The sequence below is a fragment of the Martes martes genome (genome assembly GCF_963455335.1).
Source record: "Martes martes genome assembly, chromosome: 7".
In the NCBI taxonomy this organism is placed as follows: domain Eukaryota; kingdom Metazoa; phylum Chordata; class Mammalia; order Carnivora; family Mustelidae; genus Martes; species Martes martes.
The window spans coordinates 131,942,452-131,965,261 of record NC_137894.1 but is presented as its reverse complement, the minus strand read 5'-3'; the positions used below and the strand labels follow the sequence as shown (position 1 = coordinate 131,965,261).

Here is a 22,810-nt window from a genome sequence, read left to right as displayed (position 1 = left end):
TTGCCCCGAGAACAATGTCCCTTTGGTACCACTCGGAATGCGGAAAGGCAGGCTGGGTTAGAGATGGACAGTCGGGGCTGACTCCTGTCTGTCCACCTGAGACTGGCATAAGACCCCAGGGGAGCTGCTCACTTGGCCGGCGGGTGTAACACAGCCCCAGCCTACTGCACAGGGTGGATGCTGGCACTGAACGAGGGCATAATAGTAGTTCCTGCCATTTCTCGGGGGCTCACAGTGCTCTACTGTGGGTGTCTGCACCACGCTGAGCTTGGCCAGCAAGGACGTTGGTTCTATGTCAGCTCTACGGCTTAGTAGCTTCTCTAAGGCTCGGTTTCCTCATCTGTAGAGGGGAGATAAGAGTAAATGATTAAGTGGGGGGAAAATACACCGGGTGCTTAGCAGAGTGTTGGTAGCATATGTGCTCAAGTGGAACTCTTCCTATTACTATGTTCATTGTTACATTTTTGTTTGTCCCCGCCCCCCCACCCCCTGCTTAGCTCCTATTACCTTACTTAATTTCCCAGAGAATTCTCTGAGTAGATATCTTAGATTTCTTCTTCAGTCAAGGGCGGCTACGTGTATATCTCATATATGACAGTGTATGCTAGATGCATCCCCTTGCCACAGTGACCAGCTCATAGAATGACTTGATATTTGGTAGCTCTTATTATTGGCTTGTTTTTAAACTCCAGAGCCAGTTTCTCTGCTTTCCTTGAAAACGGAGGGACCGAGGTGACTGGCAAACCAGCGTCTGTCCTATAGTCAGTTTCTTGGGGGCCGCCTAAGCACTTCCCAGGAGGCCATGAGAGCTGTGTGGTGCGGGGAGTGGGGAGAGCCACCTAGAAATTGTTGCATCCATTGTCAGGACCTGGCATTTGCCACCCTACACCCCCACCGAAGTGCACAACCCCTGAGATACCTCCTGCTTCCAGACACGGATCAGGAGTGGTTCTTCCCATAAGAGCCTGAAATGCAGTCCTCCAGATGTAACATTCCACTCAACAGAAGCCTCGTTCCCAGAAACCCTCACCTCTTCGCCGTCTGCCCGTCTGCAGCCACTCTGAGCGACACAACCTCACCGAGTCTGGTCGCTCCATCTGCCAGATAAACAAAGGCTTTGATTTTTTTCAGCCACACACTACAAAGTGGGGTTGTTGGAGGAGTCAGAAGCAAGTGGCAGGGGATGCTTTGAACTCCCTCCTAAACCAGATCCCTGGGGTACATGCTTCTCCTGCTTGTAGTATCGACAGACACCGAAGCGAGGAGGCCATTTCCACGGACACGAATGGCTTCTTCTGGGGGAGAATCCGGGTTTTATATATGTATCTTAAAGTAACTGCTTGAAGTTTGCAGTGTTTGTCAAAGATTGGCATTTTAGGAGCCTGATAGAAAGCTCTGCAGCCAATCACATGGTTGCTTATGCAGCTTGCACGAGATGCTTCTGTGAGCGCCTGTGCCGCAAACACGCACACCAGCGTGCCCCTGGCTGTCCGCACAGGTGCCTGCGCGGCCTGCCTGGCCCGGGCCTCTGCATTCAGTGTATGGGACGTGAGTAACATACGCTGCCGCCTTGCATGTGCCTCTGCGCATGCGTCGCATGCCCGCTGCAGCCGTGCGCATGTCTGGGCAGGGGCCACCCCGAAAGCCGCAGGTATTCATGGTTCCAGCTGGATAAGTTATTCTTCACTTCCCTTCCTAAAAACACAATTGCCTAGTGCTGCTGGCGCAGAGTCAGAATGGCCGCTGCATTTCACCCCCGAGGTGGCTTCCTTCCAGCAGTGGGTGAGTGATCCCGGCGTCCGCACTCTCTAACCTTTTTTGGGATCCTTCTGCACAGAAGGTGCTCCAAAATCCGGAAGAGATGATCTGTTTGTCCGTGGCCTTGTCTCTGCCCATCACTCTTGTTCCCACACCCTCGTTCCACGAACAGTCAGCAGCACCTAGTTTTTGGTGTCCCCATTTTTCTGCCTTTTTTTTTTTTTTTTTTTTGCATCCATAGTTTTTTCTTCATAAGAAGCAAGGAGCCAGGGTCCCAAAATGATGCTAAGATGTAAGTCCCTTGTCCCAGAGGCAATGTGCAAATAATGTCTTTAGGTACTGATCGCTTCTCCTGGGCCCCTAGCAAAACGGGAGAGAAATGCTCACTACCTTCCACCATGCTTTTAAATCCAACAGCAGCATCCTTAGGCTTACGGTTCCCATAGCCCTTCCTCTGTGGCCCAGGGCCAAGTCCTGCAGGAAACTTGCAAATCTCACATTTCTACATACTAGACCATCAGGGGAGAAGAAGCCTGGGCGAGAACCTATCCTCTGTTCCACGGGCTCAAAAAGCTTTACAACAACTCATAAAAAGGGTCCTTAAGGGAAGAAGGTTTCCATCCATTGACCCAAGTTTCCATCAAGAGATCTCTGAAAATGCTGCTTGACCGATCCCCTGATGCACTTTTTCAGGTTAGAAATATATGTGTGATAAATGCCTGTTGTGGCGTGTTCCTGGTGGTAGGGAAGAAAGAGAACTAAGTAGTCCTCCCTTGCCTTTGTGTCCAAATGGACATGGACATTCATGGAAAGATTATGCTTTGGGGTGGGGGGAGGCAGTCATCAAGTTGACTGCCTGTGCCTTCTAGGTTTTGCTTTGGCAACTGGTTTAACCATGGACCCCAACCTATGGATGAATTTTGGGTGACCGTGTGTGTAGGAGAGGAGAGGTGCCCTTGGGAGGCGGAGTCAGAGTCCCATGGTTCTGCAGGAGAGTCACATGCTGCCAAGCAAATGATTCCTCCTGCTGTCTCTTCCACTAAACTTCAGTGGCACTCTCCCCTGGAGCCATGGCCAAGGGTCACTTGAACGTCCTACTTGGAAAAAAGCATCATGTCGTTGCTAGTAGCAACAGAGCCATGTCCCTGTTTCCTCCAGTCTTTTGACCATTGCCTAATTTGGAGCGAACCAGAACTAAGATCCTAAAGTGCATCCGGGAGGAGACAGAGGAACAGGGGAAGAGGAAGGCATCGCATGGGCTAAAGGAAGACATACTACTGAGGGATCTCACAAGTGAAATACCCACCTCCACTCCACTCCTGAACCCCCCAAAGGCTTCCCTGCAGGCTGAGTATACAGAGAGCACCATGGTTTTTCAGTCAGAACCAGAGGAAGGACGGATGGAGATCTGATATGAAAGGTGGGAGGCATTTCCCCTGCACAGGAAGAGCACAGGCAAGGTGGAAATGCACGGCTTGGGAGGGAAGCTGGGGGATCAGTGCCTGGGCAGTGGGCCACCAGCGTAGGGCACAGCTGCTCTCCCCTTGTCATTTCTGGCGTGCCCGCCTGGTTCTAGATTTGTCCCTGCATAGCTGGGGGACGTGGAGGAAGCTGTCCCACCACCCACCAAAACTTACAGAGGCTGGCCATTGCAAAGAGCCCCAGAAGTTATGAGCCTGATGTAGGGCAGGAGTCAGAGGGCTAGGAACACCACCCACAGAAGACTTCTCCAGCCCCCTGATTTAGGCACTTGGAATTGGTTCTAATTAGAGTAAGGCAGCTCTGGCTGCCCCTCCTTAGAAAGGTAAACGTTACACCTGCTTCTCTCCTCCGTGGGACAGTTGTTATGGAGACCCTAGAGGCAGCAGCACCAATAACATGAGAGCACAAAAAGAAGTGGTAGCATCACTTGGCCTGTCCAGCAGGTGCACCTTAAAGCCGCATGCCCCAGGCAGTGGTGATGGGTGCCCCAGCTCAGTGCAGCAGCCAGGCTCTCTTTGCCAGGCTTGCTGGCCAGAAGATGGCGCCTTCTCTCTCAGGAGTCCCAAATGTGAGGAAGGGAAGAACGTCAGGCAGAGCAGAAATGCTTGAGATGGTCTCAGACATGCCCAGGGGCGTAAGCTTCCTTCTCAGTGAGGTTGAGAAAGTCTCCCTGGGCTGCCCAAAGAGATTGGCTAGTGGAGATGGTCATGGAGGAGTCACTAGTCTCTGAGCGTTTCCATGTGCCTCCTTCCTTGAGAGTGAGGGTCGCATACAAAGCAGAAAGTGTATGGCTCATGAAGGCCGACCCACTTCGCTCTGCCACTGGCTAGCTGTATGCTCTCAGGCAAGGGACTCAAACTCTGTTTGAGCCTGTTTCTTCATCTGTCCTGACGTAATATATCCTAAGACTTTAACCTAAGGTGTCTCAAGACTTTAGATTGGCAAGGAGAGTGGGGACATTAACACAAGTGTCTGGGCAATGCCTAGTGTGCTTGACCCACAATAGTTGTTCAATGTTCAGTCAACAGGTGGCTGTTAGTAACTGTCCTCAGTAGCTAACCTGTACCGCTGATAATGGGCCTATCCCTACCCTGTCACCATCAAGGTCTGTACTAATTGAAGAGAAGGGAGTGTACCTGGAATCCTGATGCCAGCCCGCCGAGCAGGGATAAGAAATTCACAGAGAAGGTCCCTAGGAGATAGATATGGGATAGGTTGGTCCTTTCACATTTAGTATAGTTAAGAGCGCTGGAAACTCACCTCTTCTAAATTAAAAAATAAAAATTTTTAAGGAAAAATTAAAATCACTGGTAGCTGCCAATATAGGCTAGAGTAAGTTTTCTGAAACTGCTAACAGTCCCAGTGACCGTTTATGGGAATTGTTTTCAGAAGTTATGACTACTGGTAGATTCCATAGGCCCGCCATTTCCATGGCAAAATTCAGTGGTTTATACCGCTGGACCTAAGATAGCGACCTGTTTCAAAAGAATCCGTTATTTTTATTATGATCATATTCATTATTTTTTAACAGGTTTGAATGTACAGGGATGAATATTAATTCTTCAGCCAGTGGATTTTTTTTTATTATTCAATTTTCACCTGTTCCTTGACTTTTTTTATTTGAGCGTTGTTTTATGTTTGTGGTATCTTATTTTTGAAAGTCAAATAGAATATTTTAAAGCCAGATAAAATGCCCTTCAGCTCCTGAGAGAGATCAGAAAGCGTTGCAAGGACCCAGGAGTAATACAGACCCCAGGAATGGATTTTGCCACCGGCTCCAGCCCCCCACTATGAGGAGTGAGGAAGCACCCCCCCTCCTCCCCGTGCAGCTCTGGCCTAGCCCTACTGTGGATTAGCAGTGTGTGATCTTTGGCTGGTCCCAAGACCAGGTTTTCCCTCTTTCACATGCCCCACCTTGCATGAAGTTCAACAGAGGGCGAGTTGATGAGAGATGGAGAGTTGAGAAGATTTTTGAAACTCTTCTGTATTAAGTATGGATTTTCCTGCCAGTCCTCTGCCAAAAGGTTCGAAAACCCCTACACTACCCCAAGCAAGTAGGCACTCTCTCCCCAGCTTGAAACACCATTGAGAAAGATGGTGTCACAGAATTCCTTATAGGTCCTTTTGAAATCATTCCTTTTGTTTTGCTCTGTGGAGAAGGGGCGCCAGGGGTCACCAACCTCCAGAGAAGTCACCCAATGAACTCAGACAGGTTCTTGACTTCTCCCCTCCTGCCACACCCAAGCCAGGACCTTTAGCTTCCCACCTGGCTCTTAGGCTCCTGACAGCTCTCCTCAGCAAGGCCACCCGGGCCTGCAATCACAAGCTCACCCATCATTTATGAACCCGAGCATCATCTACTCATGGGTGACCTTCAGTCTCCTTGAGGGAACAGCTCATCTCTGGAGCCTCCACTTCTTGCCCGCTGAGGTCATTTGGTGAGCCCCATTCAGCAAAACCCGATTTTCGTTAGTAAAGATGAAAAATGCCTGTATCACAACAAGGTGATCCATTTGGATCAGCGCACTAGACACAGTGTTCCAAAGTGGTCCTATTGCAAGTTTCAGTTCCTCTCGCAGAGGAGCCGGGTTTCTCCTACTCTGGAGGAGGAAGCATCGGATTGAGCCAAAAGGCAAATCCATGGGGCCAGCCACTGAAAGAGAGTAAGGAGTGGGAAACTTCAAAGGAGAGATGTGATGGATTTTTTTCCCTAATCTTTTCTTTTTCTTTTGACGGTAATTCCAGATAGCAGAAGGAACAGATCTGAAGTGTGTGGTTCAGTGAATTTAACAAATCTATGCACCAGTGTCACTACACCCCATGACTCTGGAAAGTAACCTCATGCCGCTTTCCGATCAGTTCCCTCCTTCTCCTCCAGAGGCAACCACAGTTGATCTCTATCCCCATAGTAACATGGACTTAGACTGGGTGGACCTGAGATCTGTAACTTTGGTCTTAGATCACCTGGGCAAATCAGCCTCAGAGTCCCATCAGCAGCTCAGATATCTTTACTCCCTTAGAATTGGAAAGAGTCCTGCCTGAGTCCCTAGCGCTTGGCTCTGCTGCCCCCCAAATGCCACCTAACCCCCAAGGTTACTCTCTGAGCCACAGCCCTCCTCCCAGCCAAAGAGTGTAGCATCAGTGACCCAGGTAAGTAAGTGGCGAAAGCTCTTGGTACCCCGGGTCGTGCATGCTTTGTTGATTAATATCTGGAAGTGCGACGCACAGAGCCACAGCATGTCAAGCAGCATGTCGATTTCTCTTAAAGCACTGCACAAAAGGGAGCCATTCCTTTTGTGCATTTCCTTTTAGAAACAAAGGATTCCATGACCACCTTCTTCCAGGCTTCTAGCCATCAAGATGGCCACAGAGCTGAAGTGATTAGTCAGGGTGGAGGGTGGATGTGTGTGAACCCAGGCCATGAAATTGAAGGATCCTGATTCTCTTGGATTAACTTTCCCAAACGTCTCAAAGGTGAAAAGCACTTTGTCTGTATGCAAAGCTTTGGTGTCTCTGGAATGTACCTTCTGCAGTTCAGTTCTTAATCACTGTGTATTTTTTCACTGGGACAAAGGCTGCCTGCTAATAGCATTTTCAACCACCTTCAGCCGCCTCACTCAGCTACGCCAAGGCCTCAGGCGGAGCTGGCTGCAGCTCCCTGGTACCATGATCCGTTCCCAACTGACCGGCCCTGGGGATCATCACACATTCAGACCCTGAGACAATGGCTTCCCCTGTAACTTCCCCGGCAAGATGCCGGGTGGAAGTAGAATTTCCCCTGCCCTTCCCGTTTCCTACAGGATCATCCAATGAGGCAGGGGAGGGGGTGAAGAAGAGGGAGGAAAGAGCCCAAGAGGGTGCAGGGCAGGAGCTCTCCTCTCTGGACAGAGCAGGGAGCTCGGGGGCTCCCAGCAAGACCTAGCAGCACAGACCCTGGGGTAGCTCATCTCCGAACACAGGTAGCCTCTGCTGTCAGATTTCTCTTTGATCCCTGAAAATTCCAGGAGCCTCAGCTCTTCAGAAGAGAGGAGCTGCTGAGCCAGTGTGATTGCCGGATTTCTTCCCCAAAGCCCGAGGCCAGGCATCTAGCCATGCCTGCGTCCTGCCTGAATAACCACCTTCCAGCCCCACCCGGGAGGTCACTGAGTAGCGGACAGATTGCAGTTGGACTGAGCTGCCCCCTGAGCGGACCTGAAACCTCACGACCTCCTTTAGCAGCAGAACTGGCATTTGAAAAATGTGTGTGTGCAGGGGTGGGGGGAGGGAGACAGAAATGCCAAGGAACACCACCTGGATTGCTGAGAGGCTGGGAACAATCTCAGGGCAAGTGCTCTAGGCTGGCCTCTGAAGTCCTGAGAGATGGAAGCAGCTGGCGGGGGAGGGGAGGGGAAGGCATTGACGGCGGGCTGCAGAGCTGGGAGGCTGAGCTCCAGGACTCAAGCGGGAGGACATTAATTAGCGCCCCCAAGCCCAACACAGCCCTTCTACAGAACAGGGAGGGGTGGAGGGTGGGGGACCTCAGGACCAAAGGCACCTAAAACAGATAGGCAGTCCCGTAATAATCCAGATATAGAATCTTCAGCCTTGCTTACCCTACGGCCCCCTCTCCAGCCAAAATGATCTCACTAATGAGGAAGAAGCCATAATGAGGGTTTGGATGCCTGGTAAACGTCACCTGCTTTGTTTCTGGGCTCTTCACATACACACTCACAATAGACTGCTATCCGGGGGCTTTAGTGATTTTTTTTTTTTTCACATCTACCAGCTCAGTCAGACCCGAATACCATGGGTGGCCAAGCCAAAAGATATACATTTAGTGACACAAGATGTCATTTGTTGCCCTGGTGGAAAACGGACAGAAGGAGAAGGGGAGGAGCCAGCATTTGGTGCGTGGTAACTGCAGAAATAAGGGGCACCGAGAGGCGAGCAGAATCCCGCAGTGCCTTTCACATGAGCAGGGATGGACATGGGTGAAGGGGGCCGGGGGAGGTTTGTTAGGACTCTCGGACCGGGAGGCCCCTAGACTCATCCGCTCCACATTTCCCCCGAGAGGACCTCACACACACATCCCCATGCTTCCTGCCTTCGGGGCTGCACCAAGGAGGCAGGTGAACCAACAGGATGACAAATGCCTCGAGCTCCATCTAAGAAAGGACGGTCAAGGAGAGCACCAGCTATGTCTGTGCCTTAGGATCCAGGGCTGGACAAAGTCCTTGAGGGTCAGCCTCTGCCAGCTGCGAGCTCTTGTCCTATCTAACCCACTCTCCACAGAGGAATAGCCACCTAGCTTTTAGTGACTTGCAAAGACTGGCACTGTAACCCTCTTGGGTTAAAAAAATCTGATTAAAAAATCCTTAGCCTGATATAAATGTACCCTGCTGCTGGCTAAGTTTAGTGTATTTGAAGATGCAGATAAGGTTGCTGTTGGGGAGATTTTGTGTGTGTGTGTATGTGTGTGTGTTTAAAATAGGGGAGAAAAAAGGAAGTTTGGTCTCACTTGTGAAAATGAGGAGTGAAATACTAGGGGAAATAGAGCAAGGGGACGTCGACGCAGACTTTCCGACAGCTCCCGAGGGCAGTTCCATTTCTGGACAAGCTCCCGTGCATGCCGCTGGAATTCTCAAAGTCAAGCTGGCGTGTCCCTCTGTGGAGAGCTAAGCCAGATGACACGTTGTCTTGCGTCCAGCAAACTCACAGCCCTTGTTCGTTTACTAGATCTACCCATCATCCGTCAATTCATCAATCAGCCGGTTTATTGAGTGCTCTGCCCGGCTTCACAAACCTGATCAATTTCTTTTAATTACATCCAGCTTGCACGCAGCCAAGCCCAATAAACAAGATGAGCCTCACACCCCACTTGGAAATGAACACGAGGGACCGCTGGCCCTTGCGGCCTCTCGGTACCAAACACCGCAGCCCATGCCGACGAGGACACGTGCTCCCCTTCACAGATGGCGACAGTGTCGCCGGCCGGCTATCAGTAATAGCTCGGGTTTTGAGTATCTTCTCAGACACAGTGATCAGTCTGCTCGGATCCAGCCAGGCTCTCCTCTAGACCCCTGTCCGATGTTCTGGATTCCTTTAGAGGGTGAGCAGGGAACGGGCACAGGCTGCGTCAAGGGGAACAACAGAACGATGGAGACTCGGTCATCCTCCTCATCCATCCTCGTGGTGCCCGATCCCACTACAGAGGCTCCTCAGCCACTTTCTCCCAGGCACACAAGTCACTGGCCTCTGCCAGGATCTCAGTGCCTCAGGCGCCAGGATATGGTCCCGTTTAGTTTTTTTCCTTTTCAAGACCATCTATGCAGGGGGCAAGTGAAGGGCTGGTAGAGGTCCCTGTGGGAAGTCGTCAAACTCCTTCCCCGCACAGGGAGCCAGGAACACGGGCCACAGTAGGAGTGTGTTGCTCTGGGGCCTGTGGGAGCCCCCTGATCCCCAGCCCAGACTCCCAGCCTTGGCGCAGGCCCCTGTATTTCCACAGTCCCAGAACCGGACATTAAGAGGTGGCAAGCCTGTGTGTCTCTCCCAAAAAGGACTCCGTCCTGCCTTTCAGACAGGATCTCAGGTCTTCTGCGTTCTCCTGCATTCACAAACGTCTCCTGCATCCTTAAGACCGGTTCACTCATAGCTTCTGGTCACCCAGAACCCAACCATCACCTGTGTGGGTCAGCCCACCCCCCCCCATATTACTCCCAAATTAAGTGCAGGGTCGTCAGCCCACAAGCATTAGGAGACACTACTTACAAGTGAAAATGCCTCCTTTTGGGGTAAGTAAAATTCCCACACCCCAAAAAGAGTACCAGCAACACACCTTCACTCCCTACCTGCCTCCCAGGGGCCTGGTGGTTCCAGCTGTCTGCAGTCAGGGCTCCCGAACCCAGAGATCAACAGGGTCAGTTAGCGAAGTCCTTTGGCCTCTGTGGCTCTTGCAGCAATTAATTCACCTGTCTGGCTCTCTGTCTGTGTCCCTGTCTGTGTGTGTGTGTGTGCACCTGCGCGCCTGTGCGTGCCAACTCTGTCGCCTGTCTCTGCAGGGAAAGTCGCTGGCGGGCAAGCGGCTCACCGGCCTGATGCAGTCCTCCTGACGGTGCCCACCGCGGGGCCCGGGCCCGACGACCCCGCGGGCAGGCGGCGGCGCTCCACCTCCGCGGACAGAGTCTCCCTCCGAGGGGACCTGGTCACTGTGAAAGAGAAGGAGTGAGGGCGAGGACGGGCAGCAGAGGGGAGACTCGGTGGGTGACTGGGGACACCGTAGAGAACGAGTCCACAGAGCCTGGGCTCGGCCCTGCAGAGGCCCCCGTTTACAACCCTCTCTTCCTTGTACAGTTGTGCGCCGACGCCCCGTTCTCGAGGAGGTCCCGGGCCCTAACTCGTTCGGGGCGCACCACCTCGTGGGGCTCCTGTCATGACTATCACTTGAGATTATAATCTTATTACCGCCACTCTTCCCTCTGTCTGGGGGGAGCGCGCCTTCCGGCACCTGCGAGGGGGACCAGCTGGCCCTGAGCACATCCAGTATTACGCCCCATCTCCCCACCAGCTCTGGGACACCCACTGCACCCCCCGTAGTGACAGCCACTGTGTCCTGATGGCCCCCTGCCTCACCCCATGTCTGTGTAAGGCTCCCCAGCGCGACACATCCCCGCCGTGGCTACCATGGTGAGCAAACTCACGGCTCGCCCCCCCACCAGTTCTTTCGGCCCCCCGGAGGCCCGCTCTGCAAGAGGCCCCCACGGGCGTGGGGCTGCCCTCGGGTCCTGTCACACGCCTCAAGGGTCCCACACCAGAGGAAGCACCGGTGTCCACGAAAGAGCTCGTGGTTTGACAGCTGTGGAGGTTCTGACCATCTTTTAAAACATTTATTATTTCCTAACTTACTCTGGTGTTGCCCCTTCTCCTTGGCTTGTTCCCGCCTGTTCGACTCAAAATAAACATGGCCATGAACTCAGGGGCCACTGGGATCCTCCCCTCCGGCAGCCCCGGTGGAAGCCGGGAGAGTTCCCGGCCCCGGGGAGTGGGGAGGTGGCTGGGTCACACAGCGGATCAGGCCTGATCCTGATGGGCATGGCTGGGCCCCTGCTGGGCCAGGTCTCAGCTGGGGCTGAGCCTGTGACGGAGGGCCTAGGCCAGGGCCGGACTCTCCTCTGACAGCCTGAGTCACCTGCTAAACAGCGTAGGTAGATCCTCAAGGGAAAAAGCCGACACAAAGCAGAACCTGCAGAAACCTGCAAAAAACCCACTTGTACTCCCTTCGTGTGTGTCAAGATGACTATCTGCCAACGGGCCGGGAGGTAATATATGGAAAGCACCGAGTCAGGTGCCTGGCACGAAGTAGGTGCTCAGCAAACGGTAGCTATTACTGTCCTCGTTGTCACTGTCACCATTGTGACACCCGCAAGCCCTCAGACGGAGCGCTAGTAAGCAACATGTTTTTTAATTCAGACACTCACTCCGCCTGCTAGAACTAGCCTCCCTCGATCTATTTTTGGCCGTAGGTGAAAATTTTCCCTGGGGAGTGTAAAAACAGCAAACACAGAAGCAAAAAAAAAAAAAAAAAGTGATCACTGGTATTTCTTGACTCATGTAGGCAAATTCACCAGCTGGTGACCAAAGGCTCATAAGCTTGTTTGCAGACCTTGCTTCCTGAGTGCTTCCGTGACCATCTTTGTAGCCCCAAGTCTGTGCCATCATATGTCTGATTCCATGGGGCCCTGTCCGCAGGGCCCTGTCCCCAGGGCTTCCATCCCTCACAGCGGGACCCCTATGGGCATTAGGAGACTTGGCTACGGTTGTACCCTTGTGAGTTCTTGACCACCATGCCTCAGTTTCCCCCACTGGCTATAGTTGCTGTCTCTGCCAGGTACAGTAGACAGTAGAGAGATGACATGGGTTGGGTCCTGAGGTTGTCTCCAGTGGTGGCAATACAGACACAGATTCCCGTCAGGCACTCCCACAACCTGGTTCCACACAACCTCAGCATGGGTCCTGGCCCTTGTAGATCCTCGGTAACTACTTGATGAGTAAGTGAGTGAAAGGAAGCCCTGTTCCATGTACTGGGGTCTTTGGACCTCCTCTCCTGGTTCCACCCGTTTTTATCTCCTTGCTTTTCACACAGGGCTCCTTTCTCAGAACCAAAATGCTGCCCGAGCTTTTCTGCACCCAACATTGCCCCAAAGAAGCCCCTCCCTGTCAAGGGTCCCCGAGCTGTGTTGACACCGAGGCACAGGGTGTGTGGACAGAGCAAGTTCTAGAGCAGCCAGTGCCTCTGTGCCCTCAGTTACCAGGGCAAATTCCTTGCTGCCTCCTGCCCTTCCCCACGGGCTGTGAACAGGACAGGGTTGGCTTCCCCTGTCCTCCCAGCCTCTACTCCTGAGCGATGCTGGCTGACTTGACCAGCCCTGGAGGTCCCCAGAGGGCCCACCCAGAGCCAGGTGAACTGTACCTCTGAGATGGCAAAAGCTGAAGGTTTCCAAACACCCCTGGGGACATCCGGAGGAAAGGACGGGCCCGCAGGCTCAATAGAAGTAAGGGTGCTCCAGACGCATTCAGATCCAGAGCAATAAAACCCATCGTCACCCCGTGTCCCAACCAGGCATGCTCAGTCTTGTGACCACCACGTTCTCCCCAGTAGATCAAGCCAAGCAGTGCAGGGGATGGGGGTGCAGCTGCTCTGCCCAGTTGGCCAGTCCAAGGTCCGTCTACTGTGCAGACCTTAGAATGCAAACACACTTCGAAAATATGTTCTTGGCCAGTTTCCCATTGGCCTAGTCTACACAGCCAAAACTTCAAACTAGAGTAGACTTTTGAAGGCAGTTCCAGAGCAAAGTAGTTTCCCCTGCCTCCGGAAGCTTCCTTAGCCCCCCTGACTGGGCACTGTCTCTGGACCTGGGACTCTGCCCATTGACAGCTCCCAGGATACAAACCATGTTGGCAGCCCCACAGGGCAGCCGCAGAAGCGACCACCCAGCCAGCAAGTCAGACGTAAGGATGCCAGGCACCGGACATCGGACTGAGATCACCTTTGCCTCGTGGAAAGAAGAAAACTTGGAGGATGGCATGTGCGAAGTGCCCAGCAGCAGCCAGAGAGCTCAGCCCAAGCAGCAGGAATGCTCTCCCTGGGGAGAGGGCTCCTTCCCTTTCAAAAAGTGATGCTTCGTTCTGCTGTCAGGTGTTGCTAGCCCCCAGGAGCACGGTGGGGCCCAGCCCACCAGGGCAGTCAGCTGGGTGGTGCCCCCGGCCCACGAGGGCTGAGGAGTCAAGTCCGGGCCAGCCCCCCCGGGGCCCCGCTCAGCACTCCGAGTCGTTGCTGAGACCGGTGAACATATGGGGACATGCTCTAAGCGCTCTCTTCCTGGCAGGATGGCCGGTGTGTTCAAACTACCTCACCAACAGGACACTGAACCAGGAGGCTGCCACCCAGCCGGCCTTTTGGCTCTCGGTGGAAGTGGATGTTTCTCCTAAAATGCACCCTTCCCCTTGTGCTCCAAATGCATGGGCTTCAAAAGCCACCACTAAGAAGCCTTGCCCCACGCTGGAAAGGATAGCAGGCTGTTGGTCTTTGGGCCTTGCAGAATATGTTGGAGGGAGGTGTTCCAACGAGGTCCAGGAGCTGAAAAGCCCGGGCGTTGGGGGTAGATAATGGGCCACTGGCTTCCAGCAGGGATGGCCAAGCTGAGTATGTAGCAAGGACCCTATGTGGCACAGTTAAATAGTGGTCAAATGAATCCCCCATAACTACTCAGCCCGGGATCCTTTGAAAAGAGTTCTATGCTGTGGTCACAATGGCAAGGATAAATGCCAGCAGCCTACTCATTAGTACCACCCAGTGATAAGGCTTCCCCTGGGCACGACCCAGGGGCCATCAAGTAGCAAAGTAGCAAATGTAGCAATAAGGGGCTCGGGGCCTTAAAGGGACAGGGTTCAAATGATCCGGTCTTGGCCCTCTCCCCAGTCCCAAGGAGGGCTCAGAGCCAGCTGCTGTCAGCTGTCTAGGGAGGGCTCCTGGTCTGTATACTATGCCCACTCACAGCATGATCACGGACACGTTGGAATGGCCTTCTCATAGTGCATGTGGTTCTCATTAGTTTATTTTTCTGGAATTTGGGGATTGGACCCCAGAACCCAACATGCTGGTACAGTCTAAAAATAAATGACTTGAACCCACTCTAATCCAGCTAACTCTGTGTGGCTCCTTGGTGTGGGGGTTTATTGGTCAGGATTTGCTGCGAGGAAAACAAAAATGTACCACCTCTCTTCCTTCCCCACTCCTCACCCAGCCCCATTAATCACACACACACACACACACACACACACACACACACATGCACGCACGCACCATCTGTCCCACCCCCCTACCCCCCGCCACCTCACTCCCTAGCAGAAAGCTCAGGAAAGCCAGATCTCTGGGGTGTGGGACTCATCCTGGCAGGTTGGGACAATAGTGTCCCCAGGAGGCTGGGGCCCCCGACTCTGCCAAGTTCTCCTTGGCTGCATGGCCTCTGTGCCCCCTTGTTTGTACTCAGCCACAAAACTCAGTGGCCTGACGAACACTCTGATGCCCTCAAATAAAGTCCCAAGATTGAGGTCTGCTGCATACAGATGGCGCTGCTTACAGGGAGCCTTGGTTTCCTAAGCGACAGACAATCCCATCTCCCACTAATATTGAAGCAGCAGGGTTCTGAGAGCCTGGAAGTCAGGTTGACAAGAGGAGGACAAGAGTGAGGGGGAAAAGGAGCCACACACGGCTGCAGTCTCTCCATTAACAACAAGGCTGGTACCTAGCAGCTCGCTTCAGTAGCAGAAACCTTGCTTCTGAAGGTAGCAGTGATCTTAAAGGCACAGGAATGGGTCCTCAGTCACACCTGCAAGGGAATCAACTCGTCTCCAAACCCCTGGGCCACCTCCCCGAGTGGGACTTCCTGCCTCACACAGTCAAGACCACGTCCACCCAGCCACGGCACCTGAATCGTCAAGTCTATAGGGTATCCCGCTGTCAGGTCTTGGCCCACCACAAGAAAACCTTGCTTCCCCGTCCTCCTGGATCAAGGCCACCACCTCCAGGGAACCCAGAACTCCTCCTACCCAGCAAAGCAATTTGGCTTATTTACAGAACCTTTCTTTAACAAGCGACCACCGTCTAGGTCTCCTTCGGACCACCAAGAACAGGGGTCTGCTCAGGTACAGGGCGGAGGGGGGATTGGGGCTGCCAGTTAGAACACGAAGAGCTGTGCCCACCAGGGATGTCTGTGCTCCACACTGCAATCCTCTCGTCTCCACTCCCTCTTGGGGACCCTGACGCAAAGGCCACGAGGCTATCCCTTCCCTTGGAGCCAGCCTCCAATTGCTCATTAGTCCCAGCTTCCAGGGGGTCAACACCCATCTCTTAGGACCTTTTCTGGGATGTGGCAGCCTCCAAACTCTGTGGCTTGGAGAAGCAACCAGGAGGCCCTCTGAGGGGCATGTCTGCCACTGGGCCTCTGAGTTCTCCTGGCGTGCTTTCCCTCAGTCTGCCTTCCTGAGCAGAAGTGTCCACGTGACCTAGTCTCCTGGCTTCCCTTACTTGGACTTCCTGCACATGAAGCTGGACCCCTTTCCCTGTACCCAGCCCTTCGGAACCCGCCATGGGGTTACAGGGCCTGTCCCTGACCCCATACACCGAGGGGCAGGGCTCCCTGGCCAAGGAGAAGCTACAGGGGGTGACTTGTTCTAAAGGGGCTCAGGGTGGGGGATGTAGCTTGACATGAGCTCCATCAGGACCAGAGCTCTCTGTTATGCTCCTGCTCCCTTCAAGCGTGGCTTCTGTCCCCCCCTCCCCAGGGCCCTGCAGCTAGCCTGGTCAGGTCTGGATTATTTCAACAGACGAAAGAGAGAGACAGTCCCTGATTGCCGAGGCTGAGCCACACATCCTCGGCTTGAGGGTCTGTTCCCTCATTTGTAAAACAGGGATAAGAATTTCAAAGTCCTGGGATGCCTGGCTGGCTCCCTCGGTTAAGCGTCTGCCTTTAGCTGAGGCCATGATCCCAGGGTCCTAGGATCGAGCCCAAATCGGATGCCCTGCTCAACAGGGAGCCTGCTTCTCCCCCTACCTGCCACTCTCCCTGCTTATGCGGATGCGCTCTCCCTCTGACAAATACATACATAAAATCTTTTTTTAAAAAAAGGATTTTTAAAATCTTAACGGCTGTCGTGAATGAGACGTGCCCTGCACATAGTAGGTACCCATGAAACAGGAGTTGGTATTAGCTATCGCCACCTCTGAGAAAGGCACTGAGAGGCGGGGGAACACATTTGTAGATCCCTCCGAGGCAGCTTTCCCTGCAGCCAGGCTCCGGACAGACAGACAGACAGACAGACGGCTCTTCTTGCCGGCAGGGAGGCTGTGGTTTCTTGGCCTGTGCGGGTAGCAATGTCACCCTGCCGGGGTCCAGCCCCGTGCTCTCCTTTTCCTGCCAGAACCTGGTTCCCTCGCCATGTGTCGCTTGGGTGGCCTCAGGGATCCCAGACTCCTGGGAGCTCCTCCCTCAGACCCTGGATGGAAAATGGAAACAGAAGCCCACTTTCTCCATCTAGATTCCCACCCACCCGACAGGCCTCCGTGGCTGTTTCATTAGGGTTTGGATTCCGAGCTCTTGCTCCGAAATATGCCATTTCAGGCCGGTGATTCAGAACTCAGGTCTAGGACACACGGCTGGGTGAGGCCTGTCCTCTGAGAACGGTCAGCGTGCCCACGGACGCACGTATGTTCGTGGAGGGACTGGCCTTGTTCCTAAAATGTCCAACCGAATGAAAGAAGCCTGTTTTTCCTCCTTTGCCCAGTACATCCCAGGAAGATTGTTTTGAGTTGGGGAAGAAGGAAGTTTTAAAACGAGATGAGGCCTGGGCATCTCTTCCTGTGGCCCTGTCCGTGAGTGGACCCTCGGTGGGGAACCAGTGACTCCTGACCCTGAGGGGGACCTTAGAGATTTTCAAATTACATAGTGAGTGTGTGTGTGCACATGGTCCACCTTTTTGTGGGTTTTTAAAATATTTTATTTATTTATTCGATGGAGAGAGAGAGATCACAAGTAGGCAGAGAGGCAGGCAGAGAGAGAGGGGGAAGCAAGCCCCCCACTGAGCAGAGAGCCCGATGTGGGGCTCGATCCCAGGACCCTGGGATCATGACCTGAACCGAAGGCAGAGGCCCAACCCACTGAGCCACCCAAGCGCCCCTGTGGGTTTTTTGTTTTTTTTTAATTTATTTATTTGACAGACAGATCACAAGTAGGCAGAGAGGCAGGCAGAGAGAGAAGGGAGGAAGCAGGCTCCCTGTTGAGCAGAGAGCCCGATGCGGGGCTCGATCCCAGGACGCTAGGATCATGACCTGAGCCGAAGGCAGCGGCTTTAACCCACTGAGCCACCCAGGTGCCCCGGGTTTTTTTTTTTTTTAAGATGATTTATTTGAGAGAGAAAGAGAGTGTGCACGAGAGAGTGCAAGTGGGGAACAGGGAAGAGGCTGAGGGAGAAGAAGAAGAGCCTCCCCACTCAGGCTTGATCCCCAGACTCTGGGATCATGACCTGAGCCAAAAGCAGGCGTTTAACTGACTGAGCCGCCCAGGTGCCCTGCACCTTTGTGTTTATTGAAGTATAATTTACATACAGTAAAATTCACTCTTTTTAGATACAGCATTATAAATTTTGGCCAACTGACACAGTGATGTAGCCACCATCAAAAACCAAGATAAGGAGTAGTTCTGTCACCCCCAAAAGTTCCCTGTGGTTCTTTGTAGCAAATCCCTTCTCTTCATTCACCTGCTTCTGACAACTATGTATCTGTTTTCTGACCCCAAAGTTGCGCCTTTTTCTGAAAGTCACAGAATGGGAATCATACAGTATGTGGCCTTCTGAGTCCAGCTTCCCTCACTTAGCACAAAGCACACTGTTGCATATATCAGTAGAACATTCCTGATGTTTTGTTTTTAAGCATAAAGAAACGGGTCCTGAGGCGGAAGGCAGAGAGGAGGTCGAGGAGCAGGGCCTAGAGCCCAGGTCCCTACTCCCAGCCACGCCACAGGCTTGTTGGCCACAACTTCTTCAGTAAACAGTCATTTTTAAGTCCCCCAAATCCCCGGGCTCGTCTGAGAGAACACATGATGACAAAACCCGCACACTGAAGAGAATGCACGATTATTCATCTACCAGAAGCTACTCACTTGGAAGCCAAGGGAAGCAATGGTGCATATCAGAGTGAATCTTTATTTATTCAGTTAGCAAGTAGTGCTTTGTAGACCACTACCAATACCTCTGGAGCTTTCCCAGTCTTTTTGCAAATAGATTAACACAGAATAATGAAGTGATGAGCTATACCTGAAGCAAAGTGTGGGACGGACCCCAGGGACATAGGGATCTAGGGTAGAGCGGTACAGCCATGAAACCCAAGCCACGAGGAAGAGATGACCTGGGGTTCTCTTGGTTAGAGACCTCAAAATCCAAAAGTTCCAAATAATTGAAGGTTTATAAATATCATTATGAATTCATGAATTTAAATATATTTGATGTATTTCAATCTATCTCATTTATTATCTTTATTGATATCGATATCCAAAGTGTCCCATGTGGGGAAAGAGCCACTTCATGTTGGCTCCTGAGTCCTTTACATAAAACCTGGAAGGTCCTTGATAGCTTCGTTACTATATGACACGGCAAAATAACCCAGAATCATCTTGTACATTTCCTGTCTCACATCTAAGTTCCATGTGAGTGAATGTCTAACGAACACTTAGCCATAGCATCAGGGGGTCCTGTGGTAGACTTTGCCTATGGAAACTGAGTTTCCTGTGCCTTCCAACTATTAGAATTAAAAATTCCCTTAACAATCAACTATCCTGGAGTCTTCATTCTACAGAAAAAGAAACAGAGGCCCAGAAATATGAACCGACTTACATAAGGTTACACAGGCCTATGGATTAAAAAACTAGGCCTCCAGAATCTCAATCCCTTGTGCTTCCCAGAGACCTACCTCTCCTTACATGCCCTCAACCCACCTACTCAGGCCCTTCCCCTCAGGCCACATCCCAGCCTTTGCTGTGTGCGCTGAAAAGAAGATGCAGAAAGTCAATGTACCCAATTTCAAAACTTACTATAAAGCAACAGTAATCAATACAGTGTGGTACTAGTGTAAAGATAGACATGTGGTCAACGGAATAGAGTCAAGAGTCTAAAAATAGGTCCATATGTTATGGTCAGTTGGTTTTTAACAGGAGTACCAAAACAATTCAGTGGGGGAAAGAACTATCTTTTCAAAAAATGGTGCTGGAACAACTAAATAAAGTTGAAGAATGAAGTTGGACCCGTTCATCACACCATATAAAAATGAATTCAACATGGATCAAAGACATTAATACTGTAAAATTCTTAAAAGAAAATATGGAGACAAATCTTCGTGACCTTGGAATAGACAATCGTTTCTTATATAACACCAGAAATGCAAATAACAACAATAACTAGGAAATTGGGCTTCATCAAAATTAAAAACATTTGTGCTTCAAAGGATACCATCAAGTAAGAGAAAAGACAATCCCTAGATTAGGAGAAAATATTTGAGAATTATACAACCGACAGGTGCTTATATCTATAGTATATATCTCTTAAAACTCAGTAATAAAAAGACAACACAATTAAAAGATGCGCAAAGGATTGATATAGACATTCTTCAAAGAAAATACGTTCAACAAACCCATGAAAAGATGTTCAACACCATAAATCTTCAGGGAAACGCAAATCAAAAACACAGTGCGATACCACTTCACACCCACTGGGTAGGCTATAATGAAAGAGACAGATAATAACAAGTGTTGGTGAGGACGTGGAGAAACTGGAGTTCTCATACACTGCTGGTGGGGATGTAAAATGGTGGAGCCACTTTGGAAACATTTTGGCATTTCTTCAAAAGGTTAAACATGAAATTGCTGTATGACCCAGCTATTCTGCTCCTAAGTACACACCCAGAAAAAAATGAAAACATCTGACCATACAAAAATTAGACACTACTATTCATAGCATTATTCATAATAACCAAAAATGGAAATAATCCAAATGTCTGTCAACTGATAAATGCATAAGCAAAATATGATAAATCCATATAATGGAATATTATTTGGCCATAAGGAGGAATGAATTACTGATACATAGTACAACATAGATGAGCCTTGAACACATACTAAGTGAAAGAAGCTAGTCACAAAGGACCGTATGTTATATGATTCCATTTATTTGCAATGTGCAGAAGAGGCCAATCTATAGATACAGGAAGTAGATTAGTGATTGCCTAGAGCTAGGTAGGGTAAGCCAGAAGAGGGGGCAGAAAAGTCATTGCTAATAGCTAAGAGATTTCTTTCAGGGGTGATGAAAATATTTTAAAATTGATTGTGGTGATGTTGCACTACTCTATGAATATATTAAAAAACATTGACTTGTACACTTTAAATGAGTAAATTTCTCAGGCCCTGGTCTAAGGGTCCTGGGATCAAGCCCTGCATCGGGCTCTCCACTCAGCGGGGAGCCTGCTTCCCCTCCTCTCTCTCTGCCTGTCTCTCTGCCTACTTATGATCTTTCTCTCTGTCAAATAAATAAATAAAATCTTTTAAAAATAATAAAATAAATGAGTAAATTATATGATATCTGGATCACATTCCAGTAAAGAAGAGAGAGAAAGAGAATGGGAGAGGAGGAAGGGGGAGGAGAGGAGGGATGGAAGGAAGAGGACAAAGAAGAGGAAGAAAGGAGGGAGGGAGGGAGGGAGGAAGGATGGGAGATGAGACAGCTATAGATCAGAAAGAAATCCAAGCCTGTTTTTCTAAGTCACCAAGAGAGCAGGGCTGGTCCCCAGAGAGCGTGGGTGGAGGTAGGCACAGAGGACTTTGAAATCCTACCTAGTTGCAAGGACAGGGTCAGCAGGTAACAGGTCATCCCAGAGCAAGTGGTCTATGTCTATGTCAGTAATTCAAGCCCTTGAGCCCCGCCTTGTAAGGAACTAATTAAATTAGGTGGATTAGTAGTCTGTTGGATAAGAAATCCACTCAACACACTCTCCTGCATCCAATATAAGCCTTGTTTCCCAAAGATGTAAGCCTTAGGGACATTCAAACTGTAAGAGAAATGCCCTTGATGGAGTCACAAGACTCTGGTTCTGGTCTTGGATCTGCCACCAATAGCTGTGTGGCCTTAGGCAGCTCATGGTACCTCAGGCCACCTGAGGCAAATGTTGAAAATAAAGAACGCCAAGCCCCACCTCCAGAGGTTCCAAATCAGGAGGTTTGAGCAGAACCCCGGGAATTTCCATTTTTAGTGAGTAATCCTATCTGCACTCAAAGGAAATCATCAACAAAATGAAAAGGCAACATAGTGAATGGGAAAAGATATTTGCCAACCATAAGTGGTTAGTATCCAAAATATATAAAGAACCCAAACAACTCAATAACAACAACAACAAAAATCCAATTTAAAAATGGACAGAGGAACTCAATAGGCATTTTTCCAAAGAAGATGTACAAATGGGCAACAAATACATGAAAAGGGGCTCAAGATCGCTACTCATAGGGGATTGCTATTATCAAAAAGATAAGAGATAATGAAAGTTAGTGAGGGTGTGGAGAAAAAGGAACCCTTGTGCACTGTTGGTGGGAATGTAAATTGGTGCAGCCACTATGAAAACAGTATAGGTCTACCTCAAGAAATTGAAAACAGAACTCCTATATGATCCAGCAATATATACCCACTTCAGAGTATATATCCAAAAGAAATGAAATCATTGTCTTGAAGAGACATCCGCACTACCATGTTCATTACAGCATTATTGACAATACCCAAGACAAGGAAACAACCTATGTGTCCATTAAATGGATGAACAGATAAAGAAAATGTGGAAAGAAAGGAAATATATATAATAAATAATAATATAATAAAGAAAACACATATAAAATATTATTAAGCCATAAAAAAGAAGAAAATCTTGCCACTTGAGACAACACAGATGGACCTTGAGGATATTATGCTAAGTGGAATAATTCAACAGAAAGGACAAAGACTGTATGATCTCACTTATATGTGGAATCTAAAAAAAAAAAAAAAAAAACAACAAAAAAAACACACACACACACCAAAGAAACTCACAAAAACAGAGAACAGATTGGTGATTGCCAGAGGCAGGGATGGGAGATGGGGAAAATGGATGAAGGTGATCAAAAGGTACAAAGTTCCAGTTATAAGAAAAATAAATTCTGGGGAATCTACTACAGTTAACAATATCGTACTATATATTTGGAATTTGCTAAGAAAGAACTAAACTTATTGTGGTGGTCACTTCACAATATATACATATATCAAATCATTATGTTGTACACCTAAAGATAATACAATGTGATATGTTGATTAAATCTCAGTAAAACTGGAGAAAATGTAATCTTAGGTGATTCTGATAACACAGTCAGATGTGAGCCATTGGGCTAGATGCTTCCTATGGGTCTTTCATCCTGAGAACTGTATGGGAAGAGGGTTTGATTGAAATTCAGAAAAGACATGTAATTCCTGTATC

At 50.1% G+C, this 22,810-nt stretch overlaps 1 protein-coding gene and 1 long non-coding RNA gene across 3 annotated transcripts in view; one reads left to right on the top strand and one right to left on the bottom strand.

Moving 5' to 3' along the window:
• Window positions 1–11,783, top strand: part of RGS6 (regulator of G protein signaling 6) — a 554,830-nt gene extending 543,047 nt beyond the window's left edge. Inside the window, exons 18-19 of one of the 2 annotated variants that reach the window (XM_080809135.1) lie at window positions 1,716–1,782; window positions 10,278–11,777. In XM_080809135.1, the coding sequence (XP_080665261.1) occupies window positions 1,716–1,782; window positions 10,278–10,444 (234 nt within the window). In that variant the 3' untranslated portion in view covers window positions 10,445–11,777. Of the gene's footprint in view, window positions 1–1,715; window positions 1,783–10,277 lie in introns of both variants that reach the window. The other variant, XM_080809134.1, reaches the window with a different exon arrangement.
• On the bottom strand, window positions 8,973–12,877 carry LOC308346306. Its single transcript, XR_013967163.1, has 3 exons — window positions 12,686–12,877; window positions 10,068–10,424; window positions 8,973–9,350 (listed from the first exon to the last, which is right to left on the bottom strand). It is a non-coding gene; the product is annotated as an uncharacterized lncRNA (long non-coding RNA).
• Window positions 12,878–22,810: the final 9,933 nt, after the last annotated feature.